We start from the raw sequence: 15,396 nt of genomic DNA on the forward strand, positions 1-15,396 counted from the left end.
AGCAGCGGTTCAATTTTTCTTTGCACATGGTTACTTGTTGAAGGAGTGGAATCGTACTTTTTTGGTTCTGCTACCGAAAGTGGATAGGCCAGAACAGGTATCTCAGTTTCGTCCTATTGGGTTATGTAATGTTCTATACAAGTGCATTTCGAAGTGTCTTACTATTCGTCTGAGACAAGTCCTTCCGACCTTGGTTTCGGATTTTCAGCATGCCTTTATTCCGGGCCGACAGATGTCTGATAGTAGTCTTATTGCTCACGAAGTTCTTTCTTTTATGAATTCTTCTAGGGCTAGGAAACGTTTTTTTGCAGCTTTAAAATTAGATATGAATAAGGCCTATGACAGGGTTAATTGGGAGTTCCTCTTTCAGGTCTTACATGGGTTTGGTTTTCCTCCCTATTGGATTCATTTAGTAAGGCAGTGTGTTTCAACGGTTTCATATCAGATCCTCATCAATGGTGAACCCTCTTCGGTTTTTCGCCCCCAGTGTGGTCTTAGACAGGGTGATCCTTTGTCCCCTTATTTGTTTGTGTTATGTATGGAGGTGTTGTCTGGAATGTTACGACGGGCGGAAGCTCAGTCTCTTTTCCGGGGAATTCGTGTTTCGAGAGGAGCTCCTTCAATTTCTCATTTGTTTTTTTTGCTGATGACTCCCTTCTCTTCTTTGAGGTGAACCCTTGGGCTTGTGATAATTTGATGCAGATTCTCAAGGATTTTTGTGATAAATCAGGCCAAATGATAAGTCTGCAAAAATCATATGTTAAATTTAGCCCGAATACTCCTTTGGATTATAGAGACTTTTTGGCAAGGAGTTTGAGACTTCATCAGGTTGAATCGTTGGATTCTTATTTAGGTACGTACTCCTGTTGATTTTGGCCGAAATAGGGTTTCTGCTTTCGGGTTCCTTGTGGACAAGATTTCTCAGAGGTTGTCGGCTTTTTCGAGTCTTCGGCTTTCAGCTGCGGCTAAACTAGTGGTTATTAATTTGGTTTTAGTTGCGTCTTTTAACCACATCCTTTCAGTTTTCCATATCCCGTCCACAATCACAAGGTGTATTGATAATATGCTTGCTAGATTTTGGTGGAAATCTTCTCCCAATTCTAAGGGTATGGCTTTTCGCTCGACTTCTCTCTTACATCTTCCTAAAGGCCTGGGGGGTCTGGGTCTCCGTAGTTTGGAAATCTTCAACTCAGCTCTTCTGGCTCGGCAATGCTGGAGTCTCAGCAGGCAGCATCCTCAGCTTTTGGCCTCCAAGGTTATTTCGGCTAAATATCCTAGTCTTTTTTCTTTGTCTGCGGAGAGGTTGCGTCACCCGTCTTGGGGTTGTAGGAGTTTGGCTTGCGGGGTTTCGACTTTGATTTCGGGCCTAGCTTGGAAGGTGGGTTCCGGCTCTCGTGTTCGTTTGTTGGAGGACTCCTAGGTTCCCGGGGGGTTGGTACAGTTTAAAGCTGGTTTGGATGAGTCGGATCTTCCGAATCATGTTTCTTATATTATTAATCCGCGTTCTAACGCGTGGGATCCCTTGAGGATTCATCGGCTGTTTGATGATGTTACAGCCAATCGTATTCTGTCCCTGAATCGTCCACAAAGTCCGATGGATGATTTTGTGTATTGGAAATTTAGTAGGGACGGGCAGTTTACGACTAAGTCGACTTATGCTTTGTTGGTTCACCGCTCTTTGGTTTCGCTCCCTAGTGCTCCAGCTTCTGAGGGTTGGTGGAAGTTTTTTTGGGGTCATCCGATTCTTTCGAAAGATTTTCATTTGGAAGCTCCTTCATAATGCCCTCCCTTTGTTCCATTCTCTTGCTCAGAGAGGGATTCCTGTGGATAATATTTGTATTATGTGTCGTGGGGGACTGGAGACGACTTCCCATTTGCTTCGGGATTGTCCTGCTGTGGGTGGTGGACTATTGGATGCTCCTCCGGGTTTTGCGATAGCAGGTCCAGCTATTCTCCCTTTGGAGGAGTGGGTCACCGTACTTATTTCTGGTTATGTCCGGAATAGTTCATGGGATGCTTTGTTCCTTTATTTGGCCAGGCTTTGGGCTATATGGTTGACTCGCAATCATTTGGTTTTTCGTAGTGAAGTGTTTTCTCAGGATACTATTTCAGTATTGAGGGATGATTGGTTTCATAGGAGTAAACGGGCTGCTTATGTTTCTTCTCGTTGGTTTTCAGTTGGTCGTTATCTTCCTCCTTTACAAGGAGATGGGTCTTCTGGGTGGCTTAGGGGCTCAGTCCATGATTCTTTAACTGTTTGTTTGATTTTGGACGGGGCCTGGGACAGTAGGACTTATTCGGCTGGGACGGGCTGGATTTTTCGGCAACTGGATTCGGATGTTGTTCAAGGGGGTGGTTCTAGGGCTTGTTGGGCTTCGTCTGTTCTCCCGGCAGAATTACAGGCTTGTTTCTGGGGGCTTCAAGCGATTTTAAGACGAGGATTTCTGCATGTGTCTGTTTATTTTGATCGTGCTCAATTGGTTGCTCTTCTATGTAATGCAGGTGCGAAGGATGTTAGCTGTGCGTGGCTTCTTCGGGATATTTGGGCTATTATCGTTGAGTTTCAGGCTTGTTATATTCAGAAGGTTGACCGCTTTTGGGTTGCTCCAGCTCATTGGCTTGCGGGACAAGCTTGTTGTCGGCATTTTCTTTTATGGTCCTTTTAGTTGGTTTTGGTTTTGGTCTTGTTTTTGTTTTTCTTTCTTTGTTATATTTGTCAAAAAAAAAAAAAAAAAAAAAAAAAAAGGATATTCTCAAAACTAAGTTAGAAAATAAACCACCTACGAACTTACAGAGTCAAAGTAGGCAAATCCCAAATTCAGAAATTCTCCATTTTCTCTCTTTCTGCGGTTTTGCCAAATCACATCATCGACCAAACTGCAACTTCGATATTACAAAATCGCTACAAATTTTGAATTCATCAACTATAGGTTAGTTGATCTGATTTTTTCTTTTCTAATTTCTGTTTCTTCAATTTCAAATTTTTGTTCGGTTTTTTTTTTTTTTCTTTTTCCTGTAATTTTCGTTATTTTTTTCGAAAATTTCCGGCAACCTCTGTTTCTAATAGCAATAAATCATCCTTTCTCTCTTTATTATTAGGTAAAATTGGTTCCTCCCCAGGAAAAAATGGCATGAAAAAGGGCCAAGCAGGTCAGTTTTATAGTCCAATTGTTAATTAAATTAAATTTTTATTTTTTATATATTATTTTCATTTTTTTTAATTCTCATGATATTAATGTGTAATGGGTTGTGGAAATGATCAAACTTTTGTGATTATAGTTTGAAGTATTACCCTCTTGGAGGTTTATTGAATTTACTTGGTAATTGGTGTAATTATTCAAAAATTGTTCTGTCATTATAACTATGCTTTAGATGTTTAGTGAATTAGTGGGTGGATAATGTGGTAAAATAGGCTTGAACTTGGCTTCAAGGAAATCGAAATTAAAGGGAAGTGTCTTAGTCTAAGCAATTTGGGGTAAGTTTAAGAATGTCTTACATGAGCTTATTTATTTGATGCTTTGTTGGTACTAGGAGAAAGTTATAAGATTTGCAGTCATTCGATTGGTTAGTTGTGAATCCCTCGGACCTTTCGATTTGATGTTGCATTGTTTACTAGTGCAAAAGTAAAATACAAAAAATTTCATATGTCATTAAGGTTGGTTAGCTACGAATCCCCCAGTTCTTTGAATTACTTAAAGTATATCATTAAGGTTATTTACGAAGTACTTAGTATGTCATTAAGGTTGGTTTGACTATTGCTTTCTATGTGAAGGTGCTATGGTGAGTTATTGTCATATCTTAGTGTTTGGTTAGGTCCTTGGGTGGTGTTGGGGAATTGATTGACTGGTTACTAAAAATGGAATGAAAATGGACAAATTCAACATTTGAGGCGTGAAAAAAAATCAATTTTCCAAAATAATATTTCAACTCTAATTTACACACTAGGTATCACGAAATTACTAGGAGATATAATGAAGACAATTACAAAAGTGTGTAGTATGTTTATGATCTAATATAATCAAACTTTGGGTAAATTATGATGATGATAATTGGAAGTGCAAAGGTTTTCATAAGAGAATTAAAAATTGATTTTCCTTGAATGTGTGTTCATCATATGTGAATAACATATTTATATCAAGAGCAAAAAACACTAAACAACATGAATAAAACTGTCAGCCCAATCCAGACCTGCGCCCGACTGGCAAATCTGGTTGACGAGTAGTGGCCCTACCATGTGAGAAAATGATATTCCCCAAACTCGTCCTCGTGCTCGGCGGGCGATGGTTGCCAGATCGGGTGAGTGCCTAGCTTTTCCTTCAATGTTCTTGTGAGCCCGACCGCGGGACGGTTGCCCGACATTTGTAAATGCAGCCTCGCACCCAGTCGGGTGAGCACCCTAAACCAGGCAAATCTTCTATTCTCTAAACCGAGGTTCTTTCACTCTACTTAATTAATTAAATTACAATACCATAGCCTAAGTAAATTAGTCAATCAACATGAACTCTGCATACAATACTCTAAATTATTCAACAATCCTCCACAATTTAGAGTACTAAACTAGACTCATTGCAAACGTCATCATCATAACAAACATTCTTATGCATAAATGAAAGTGTACAAAGACTTGAACTCCCACTTAGGGCAATATACATTCCAAGAATCCATATCCATTTAGTATCAACTTTTGAACAAAAAGCAATACATATTGAACTCTTAAAGATATTACACACCCAAGATCAATTACTTGATTACATATATACTTGACACATTAAGCCATGTGTCCCTATCTTTTCGTAAGCACTTCAAAACTATGCCCCAATAACTTCTTGAAGCGGCTAAACTTCTTACTTATATAGGTAGACTTTAAAAAAATGCTCATGTGACAAAGCACTATACTAGGAAATATATTATGTTAAAAACAACTTCTTTTCATCACAAAATATTAGAACTTTACTTTGGATGATTAAACAAGTTCCCAATTACCACATAAGAAAGTCAATCTTATTGAACTTAAGACCCACATTCTTATTGGGTGTTAAGTTAATACTCCCTCATTGATAATTATTTAGGGCTCCAATCCCAAATTGATTGTCATCTTATTTTTCACATCTCTAGCCATCAGTAAAACAATCGGCCGGATTAAAATTTGTTCGAACATAGTCAATAGTGATCACACTATTCTCGATAAGTCCTTGGATGTAACTATGCTGCACTCCAATGTGTCTTTTTAAAGATCCATTTGCTAACACATAAGTATTGTTTCCCATGATGGATTTCATCTCATCATTAATTGCTTCCTTCTAAAATGGAGCATCCTGACACTTCATAGCCTCTTCATAGGTTATAAGATCATCTTTCACATTAAAAATGTATGGATGTTGCGTTGAATCTTCGTCCCTTGATCCTTTAACCAAGTACACATGAAAATTCGAGCCAAATGATTTTTCTTTCCTTGCCCTTTTACTTCTCCTAGGTTGTTATGATGATGTAAATGCCTTCTCTAAATGAGTTTGGTCATCTACCTCTTGATAAATTACAATTTGATTAAATTCTTTGAGTTTCGGCATTTGTAGTAACATTCTTTGGTCTAGGAATTGAAGTATTTTCTTCAATCAATGTATTCCTAGACTCTATGGTGATATGGATTGACTAATAGTCTTTTTGTTCTATTACATATAACCTATAGCATTTGCAATGTTCTCCATATCCTATAAAAATGCATTTCACTCCTCTTTCATCCAACTTTTTATGTTTAGGTTTTGACACTTCTAAAATTGCTTTATAATCCCAAACTTTGAGATAACTTAGTTTGGTTTCCTTTTTTTCTTTTTTACTATAGCTCATATGGGGTAACATTATTCCCTTTCATTGAAACACGATTTAATACGTAACAAGCCGTGAAAACGACTTTACCCCAACCTTAAACCCGACAGGAAAGCATGGAATTAACCATTTCTTCTAAAGTCCTATTCTTCCTTTTAACTACACCATTTTGTTGTGATGTTTATGCCGTGGTAGTTTCATGTACTAAACCTATTAATCGGAATAACTTGGATCATAGTATTCACCTCCTTTATCGGTTCTTAATCTTTTTATCTTTCCATTAGTTTGCAATTTTACTTCACTTTTGTAAATATTAAATTTATCAAAGGCTTCATTTTTAGAGAATAATAAATAAACATAACAAAACCTTGAAAAATCATCAGTAAATGTTACCAAATGTTTCTTATTCCCTAAAGAAGGTGTGTTGTGAAAATCATATAAGTCACTATGCACTTAATTAAGTAATGAGGTATTTTTCTCAACAACATTAGGAAATGGTTTCCCTGTGATTTTTGTTAACATGCATGTCTTGCACTTTTCTATCCTTGGATTACATATGAGAATTAAATCATGATTTGACATAAAATACAACTTTTTATAATTAACATGACCAAGTCTTAAATGCTATAGAAAAGAATTGTCATTAACAACTTACACACTATCTTTAAAAGCATTGCAAATACTTAATTTAAATATAGCATCACACAAATATCCAAGTCCTACAAATGATACTATCTTTAAAAGCATTACAAATACTTAATTTAAACGTAGCATCACACAAATATCTAAGTCCTACAAATTGACCACTTTTAGACAAAATAAACTTATTCAACTCAAGCACCATTTTAAATTCTAAACGATTCAAGATAGCACCGGACACTAGATGTCTCCTAAGATCGGGAGCATACAACACGTCTCTTAAAATAAGGGATTTACCCAAACTAAAAACTAGCTCAACTTGTCCCTTGCCTAGCACCTTAGCGGTATAGTAATTGCCCATATAGAGAATCTCTCCACCATCAACCTCCAAGAAGGCCTTGAACAATGATCTATCTTTGCATACATGTCTCGATACTCATGAATCGATGTACCACGAACAATCAACCTTTGCACGGTTGATTTAAGAAATCATACACACATAATCCATAAATAATTTAAATAAATTTTGTGCACAAGAGTTACCTTGATTGTCTTGAGATTGGCTAGCTTCACCTTTCCTACCTTGGGTCTTTTTATTGCTTAATTTCTTCTTCCATATTGTACAATTATTCTTAAAATGACTGGGTTTTCCACAAATTCATCTAGCATGTGATTTTTTTACCATTACCACTTACTTTAGGTTTTTTGCCCTTTTGTTTGTTTGAGTCATATCCCTTCTTCCTCTCATTTGACTTACCGTCCACCACCATGTAAACGGTGGTAGAACTAGGATTTACCTTCTTTTGTCCTTCTTGATTTCGGATTTCTTCTTCAATTCGAATGTGGGAACTTAATTCCTTAAGATTAAAATCATCTTTTCAATGTTTTAAGGCAGGCCTAAAGTCTTATGAAGAGGAAGGTAATTTTGTCTATTATAGAAGATACTATAAAGGTCTCATTAAGATTAATTTCATGTTGCGTAAGACTCCCTATAATCCTTTGAATTTCATGATATTGTTCCATGACCGGCCTACTATCAACAAACTTAAAATTGTTAAATTTACTTACAAGGAGTTCTTTTTGATGTATCCTCGTCCATATATTTAGACTTTAAGTCATCCCAAAGCATTTTAGCGAAATTATGGAACAAATAAATATCAAACAACTCATTTGACATACAATAAAGGATGTGCACACGACAAATGTAGTCATCGTTCTCTTACTTGTTCCTTTTCCTAATAGCCTCCAATGTCTCATTTTCCTCTTCTGTTGGCTTTGGGAATGTGAGAACATATGCCACTCCAAGTGGTGTCAATAGAAAATGCATCATTTTTTGCCATCTTCAAAAATCTACTCCTTTAGTCGAACTTGTCTTCTTTGAACATAAAAGAATTGACTTCAAACTTTCAAAAGGTGGACAAGTTTGAAGGATAAGATTTTCGAAGATGGCAGAAAAAGATTCATTCTCTGTTGACATCACTTGTAGTGGCACGGAGTCAATGGAGGTGGAAAATGAGACATTAAGAGTCTAAATATATAGGCCGGTCATGGAACATTATCACGAGGTTCAAAGGATCTTTGGGAATTTTAGGAAACATGAAAGTAATCTGATGAGACCTTTATAGTATATTCTATAATAGGCAAATTGTCTTCCTCTTAGAAAGACTATAGGAATGCCTTAAAGCATAGAAAAGATGATATCAATCTTAAGGGATTAAATTCCCACATTCGGATTTCAGAAGAAATCCAAATACAAGAAGGAAACATGGTGGAGGATGGTAAGTCCAATGAGAGAAAGAGGGGATATGACTCAAACAAAAAAAAAAAAGGGCAAAAAGCCTAAAGTAAGTGGTGATGGTTAAAAATCACATGCTTGTTGGTCTGTGGAAAAGTTGATCATTTTAAGAAGGATTGTACAATTTGGAAGAAAAAATTGAGCAATAAAAAGACTCAATGGGAAAGGCGATGCTAGCCAATCCCAAGAAAAACAAGGTGGGAATTGCACAAATTTCATTTAAGGATTATGTGTGTGTGATTTTTTGAAATTAATTGTGTACAGGCTGATTGTCCGTGGTATATCGATTTAGGATTATCAAGGCATGTATGCAAAGATAAATCATTGTTCAAGACCTTCATATGGCCAATGACCGTATCGCTAAGGTGCTAGGCAAGGGACAAGTTGAGCTAGTTTTTATTTCGGACAAATCTCTTATTTTAAAAGATGTGTTGTATGTTTCCGAACTTAGGAGAAATCTAGTTTCTTGGTGCTTTCTTGAATCGTTAATGATTTGAAAATGGTGTTTGAGTCTAATAAGTTTATTTTGTCTAAAGGTGGTCAATTTGTAGGACTTGGATATTTGTGTGATGCTATGTCTGAATTACGTATATGTAATGCATTTAAAGATAGTGTGTATTTTGTTAATGACAATTCTTCTCTATGGCATTTAAGACTTGGTTATGTTAATCATAAAAAGTTGTATTTTATGTCAAAGCATGATTTAATCCTCCAACATATGGTGCATTGGCACAACACTATGTCAAGTAATATTTTAAGGTTGGCTTCATTATCTTGGGATTTAAATCTTTTTTTAAGGTTTGTTTGAGAAAATTATTGTTGTAGATAAGGAATGTACCTTGACTTAATTGATAGCTCTGTATGTGAGGTTTTTCTTAGTTTTTTTCCTGTTTCCTTCCCTTGTTTTTGTTGTTGTTGTTTCCTCTATGTTTTGTAACTTTGTTTGAACGCAAGTGTTTTCGCACTGTGTACTTCTGTCTCCAATATAAGATGTAAGTTTAGAAAAGATTGTTGTAATCAGGCTTTCTTATGAAACTACATAAACACTGGTTTAACATAAAAAAGAATGGCAGAAAAAGAAAATGCGGAGTAGGATTTGGATTATTTGAATCAAGTTGTTAGTTTTCTATCAAATTCCATAGTCTTGATTTTTTTTAATCAATAGTTGCAAAGTCATTTCTAGTTTGTAGATGACATGACCCTAGATTGTTGTGATTTTCTTTTTTTAGTTAGGACAAAATTAGTTGAAATTGAGTGTATTCAATTATTTAAGCTCACCATCTTAGTTTTGGTTTCTTCTAATATTGCCTTAGGTGGTGTTCTATCACCTGAAATTCACTTATCATATCTTATCTTAGTGGCCTTGAACATATCTTATTACTCATAGAACTTTTTAGCTCTTATCTAAACTTATTAACCTTGTTAGAACTTATTAGCCCTTGTCTTATCTTCTACCGTATTATTCTCTTTTTGCACATTATTAGACCTTATTGGAACATATTAGCCCTTGCATGATCTTTGCTTATTTGAACTTATCAACCCTTTTACCTTCGCCTGCCCCCCTAATATTGCAACAAGGGAGGTGTGTATGGACATTAAGATGAGGAGAGAGATAGAGAGAAACAAAGACATTGACCAATGTGATGAGGAAAAAGGCTAAAGGCGTACCAAGGCATTTCAGAGTTCCATGCACCTAAGGAGTGCCTCACTAGCGTGTAATAAACAATTTTTTTTTTTTTTGAAAAAATATCTGCGTGCCTCTAGGGTCTGCCTTAGTACGCCTGTGCGACTTAGCTGTGCATCATCAAAACCACCTCGCCTAGACCTAAAAAGACGCATAACCCCTAACGCCTAGGTGTGTCTTTTCAAATTCTGGTTGTAATATTTGCAGAACATCCTCGAATAGAATTGGCAATATTAGGGGAAAGGAGGAAGAATTATCTTATTTTAAGTTATTAGCCCTTATTTTATGCTGAAATTATTAGCACTTATCTTATTATATCTTATCTAAACTTAAAGAGACTTGAAATAAGTGAAAATAAGGTGAGGAGAGCATAATCTTAATACCTCTATTTTCCTTGTGCCTACAATTGAAATTTTCTTACAAGAACTCAGAGTATCTTCTTATTGATTAGTAAAATATTGACACGTGTGTGACGTAAAACATACTTGCCAAGTTGCAATTTAGAGTAGAAGATTAAACTTTTAATGCTTGTTTGTTGAAATTGTTCATTAAGTTTTATTGCTAAATAAATTGTTAAGCTGTTATGCATATAGTGATCAAATAGTCAATGCCTAGGCTACTAAAATTATGCTTTTATTGTTGGGATTTGATATTAAAGATATGGGATTCTAGAATCATAATAGAAGTCTATGCATAATGATGGAGACAAGAACCCCAAGTGTGATTTTTTTACTCACTACATCAGATCACTTCAATATTGTTAGATTGAATGTTTGAAGAGAAACATTCTCCTCACCCTCACTCAAAGAGATGCCCGACCATGGCATGGTTTAAGGGATAGGGTTTTCTTGTGGTTTTAATGATTTATCCCATTAAGCAGGATTTTGATTGTTTTGTTAATGACCTTTATAAAACAAATCACATACCCAAGTTCAAGCCTAGCTCAACTATCCATTATAGAAGTGTGGCTGTAATGGTCCCAAACCCATAGTCTATCTTGATTTGATCAAATACCTTGTGTCTCTATACGTTCAATTATTACTCCGTATTTAGAAGTAAGACCAATATTTTAATTGGTATTAGCTGAATTTTATAATTACCCCAAACAATCGAGTAAAATCTATATTATGAGTAATGGATACATGATTGTAGGACATCTCCAACTTTTATAGCAGGTGTGCTATATATATATAGTGTGCACTGAGGTGGATGTACTACTTCAGGCTAAGTCTAGTCTTTGGTATTATACTTTAGAATTTACAGTAGTTTGGGAGTGTTTGGACTTTTATTAATATCCTGCGAGGAAATTAGGAGCTAGGTGTAAGCAGTGGCTTCATCCTTTGTTTCTAGTTAGTCCTGGAATCAAGTATTGATTAGAAGCATCTATGTAAATGAAAAAAAAAAAGAAGGAATAAATAAAGTTAAAAGTGCATGGATGCTCCTTGGTTGAAATTATGTAAGGTTGCGTTTGAATACTCTTATTTCATTTCAAATAGTGAAATTCAATTCCAGAATTTCAATTGCTAGAATTCAATTCCAAGTCATTTGTTTGGGAAATTATGAATTTGGAATTTCAAATGCTAATAAGATGTTTGGTAATACAATGTATTTCAAATCCAGAATTTCAAACAAAGGCAAATTCTGCTAATAAAATCACCACAAAAATACAACATACTCACATCAAAGTTGTAATTCAAGTTCACTCACACTTGAACAAATCTACTAATCATCATCAATTCATCATTACATATAAAATTTAGACTAACTCTGCATATTCGATACATCTTTTTATCATATTGAACTCATCGAATCCATTGTTTTACGAACCTATTCACAACACTTTGTCTTGTCCTTTGGAATTCAGACTCCTTGGAAATTACACTATTAGCTTACTAGCAGCAACATGTCTAGAACAAAATTGCTCCTTTCTTTGCAGTGAACAATTGATTTCAACAATTAATTCAGGATTTTAGGGTTTAAAGATAATTTACACAAATTTAGAAACTATCAAGAATGAAATAAACATAGCAAATCATCATTAGATAAAAAATTTACAGATCAATCAAAGCATGCATATAACTTTGAAAATCAATTGGAAACAAAATACATTATAGAAAGAAAATTGGGCCAATTTGGAGGAAAGTTAGGCCAATTCAAAGGAAAAAAATAAAATCTGAAGGAAAATCAGAGAATTACCAAGAAGATCCAACACAATTAAACCTAAGATTATAGAAAATAAAACCTAAATTTCTCAGAAATTAACCAATAACACAACAAATTCAAGCTAAACAAATTGAACAACCCTTGTAGAGAGATGTGGTTTCGCACAAATTCCTAGCAAACGAGCAATGAGAGCGAACGAGAAGAGAGAGAAAGCTCATGAGAAGAGAGAGAAAGCACAAGGAGAGAGAAAGATGCATTGTCGTTACTTTTTTGGATTTCAAATGACAGACTTTTATGATGGATTTCAAATTATGAAAAATAAACTTAAGTTTAAGTGGGTTGGAATTGGGCCAATTCCAATTCTAAATTTTTTGGATTACCCAAACAAGGTGTTTGATCCAATTCCAGCATTTCAAATGAAATGCTCCATACCAAACAGGCCATAAATTTATTGTGTTTTATTAGGTAATACTCCCGATTTTCCAAAATAGATGCATTACTTGCTTTATTTGTCTATTCCAAAATACATGTATTACTACTAATTTGGGTAACTTCAAGTCTTCAACCATGTTTTTTCAATTATTTCTCTCTCTTTCCATAATCCCAACTTAAAAGATTGTATAAATTCTTTCTCAAGGTGTTCACTTAAATTACTATATAAAATAATTAACACTCTCTCACATTCTCTCTTTCATAGTCATCATTGGTCTTTTTATTAAAATAAATAAGCTCCACTTTACAATTATTCAATATAATATTAATACGAATAAACTCTTCCAAAACTCTCTGCAATCCCAAGTAATGCATTTATTTTGGAACGGAGAGAATATGTCACTTTTTCCATCCCTTATTGATATTCACGTATTGTTGGTTAGAAAGTCCCAATTTTTGTTCAACCAATATGTAAAGTAGCTTGATTTGTTGTTTTATGGATTTTTTAGTACGTGGTAAAGATAATGATTTTGTATGTAGATGTAATCCTATGCCGATGCCCATGTTAATGGTACTTAACCCATAATATTTTTCATCATGAATTTTCAGTACTATTTAATACCACTTGGGAAGTGGTATTGGGTGTTAATGACATTTTATGAGGTTGCATTACCAAGAACATTGATATGATACTTTCTTTCATACTCACATTTAAAACCATTTTTGCCACCTACCAAAACCATACGCCCATAAGGGTAATACTTTTTTTTTTTTGAGGGAAAAAAAAAGTATTACCCATAAGGGTAATACTTGATTAGAATGATGTGTCTTTTTTAATAAAAGGCATGAATGGATTCCACCAAATATCTAGGTTTTGTTATTCATGTTTGCTAAGTGTTTTTGCTTCATAATTGCATTCTTGTAGTATATTGGAGCTTTCCTCACTTCTATTGTTGTTGTAGTAACTTTTCTCATCTGATTTTTCAAACCTAGTAACTTATAACGATAAAAAAAAGTTATGTGACCGTGTGATAGATTATATGTGATTTTTGTTTTTTTTTAAGAGAGGACATATTAAATGCGTTTGTATCTTATCTAAACTTAGATGGCACCGAAGAAGAAAAGAGACAATGAAGTTGGGGGCAAAGATTTGAGTCGGGCTAATTGGTCCAAAGACAATTTACACTTATTTTGTGATTTGTGTATCAAATATGCTGAAAGAGGAAAGGGAAAACATGGTGCTATGATGTGTCGAAGAATGCCATGGAAAACACTCGAGGTAGAGTTTCGAAAAAGGACAAACTTAGCCTACGATAGAAACAAACTTAAAAACAAGTGGGATTGGATGAGAAGTAGATGGAGCCTTTGGAAAGCATTGAAAGGAGAAGAAATGGGTTTGGACTGGGATCATGAAAAAGGAACTATAACTGCTAGTGAGGATTGGTGGAAGAAAAAGATTGAGGTTAGTTCTTTTACTTTTACTTATTTAATTTCATTACTTCTATTTTAGAAAATTAGTGAAATAAGTTGAATTGAGCTCCTAGAAAAAATGTTTGATTCCATTAACCTTTCTTATAGGAAAATATGCATTTCAGAGCATTTAAAGATGAAGGGATTGAACCTGAACTTGAAAACAAGATGGAACAACTATTTGGAGTTTCAGTTGATCAAGGATTGTATAGTCATACTCCGGTCATCGATTGTTCCCAAGGTGTTCAATGTGAAAAGGAAGCAGTTCCTATCCCTTCACCCCCAAGTTTGAATGTCGGTGATGCACCATACAACTGTGATGATGAAATAAGTGAGAATACTGCTTTTAACTGCAGCCTAGATGATATGGAACAACAAGAACCTCATAATGACCATACCCCAATTCCTTCTCCAACTCCCCTTCAATGTAGAGGACAGGGAAGCGGAAGCAAAAGAGCTTTTGAGAATGGTGCTTCAGAAAGTCTTAAGAGCTGTAGGACTGAACTTGCCACAGCAGTAGGTGCTAAAATGCTGATGGAGAAGCTTGATTCTATGGGGAAAGCTGTTACTGATAGGAATATTAAAGTTATGGAGTTAATGAGTCTTGAAGCACGGAAGGTGGTTGATTCTTCTCATACCCTTGTTGAATCTCTAGCAAAGATAGTGTCTATGCCCGGCTTAGTCCCTGGTAGCCCTGAATTCTGTTTTGCATGCACCTTGATTGAGGATCCTCAAAAGAGGACAATTCTTCATGGCATACCGGATGACTACTCAAGACTTCAATGGATAAAGTTCTTGTACGAGGAGCATAGGAATAAATAAAAATCCTACCAATTTTATTTGACTTAATAATTGGTTCTTTTCTTATATATAGATAGTATAGTCAATTGTGAAACTGATTCATGAATATTGAAATCATAGATTCATTGTTTGCCGCTCTCTTAAGAGCTGTGGTAGTTTTGCTTACAATTAGCTAGTCCAAATTATAGATTGTAAATCAGATCTAGAAGATGACTATCAGTAGTGAATACAAGGAAATTTATGATTGTTGCGAGTATATAGTATAGTTTGGTTGTCAAGCATTGTAAATTGTTCTCTTAAGATTCTAATACAGGTTAATTTCATGCCTACTATATTGTGTTTAATCATGTTTGAAGAGCAATAAAGTAGGCACCGAGATGACAATGAATTTTCGGACTTGGTCGTTTGTGCATTTATTTTTATGTCATTTTACACTAGAGAAATTATAATTATATTAGCTATGTTTATCAAACTTAGTTTATTAAATTATAAATGGATCAAATTGGTTAACTATACAACTAATGCAATCACGCCTTGTACTAGGGGGTTGAAAGGAAAGCGCCATATTTTTTTAAAAAAATTTCATCTG

General features: G+C 35.0%; 2 protein-coding genes across 2 annotated transcripts; both read left to right on the forward strand.

The window, feature by feature from the left end:
• The first annotated feature begins 1,841 nt into the window (after positions 1-1,841).
• LOC145636652 (uncharacterized) lies at positions 1,842-2,666 on the forward strand. Its single transcript, XM_081688218.1, has one exon. The coding sequence runs from the start codon at positions 1,842-1,844 to the stop codon at positions 2,664-2,666; it is 825 nt and encodes a 274-aa protein (XP_081544344.1).
• Positions 2,667-2,743: 77 nt separating this feature from the next.
• Positions 2,744-15,052, forward strand: LOC145634563 (uncharacterized). The gene is made up of 4 exons (XM_081685986.1): positions 2,744-2,930; positions 3,100-3,150; positions 13,642-13,998; positions 14,115-15,052. The coding sequence occupies exons 3-4, from the start codon at positions 13,642-13,644 to the stop codon at positions 14,826-14,828; spliced, it is 1,071 nt and encodes a 356-aa protein (XP_081542112.1). The 5' UTR covers positions 2,744-2,930; positions 3,100-3,150; the 3' UTR covers positions 14,829-15,052.
• The last annotated feature ends 344 nt before the right edge of the window (positions 15,053-15,396 follow it).

This window comes from Chenopodium album, chromosome 6 (assembly GCF_948465745.1).
Source record: "Chenopodium album chromosome 6, dcCheAlbu1.1, whole genome shotgun sequence".
NCBI classification, from domain to species: Eukaryota; Viridiplantae; Streptophyta; class Magnoliopsida; order Caryophyllales; family Amaranthaceae; genus Chenopodium; species Chenopodium album.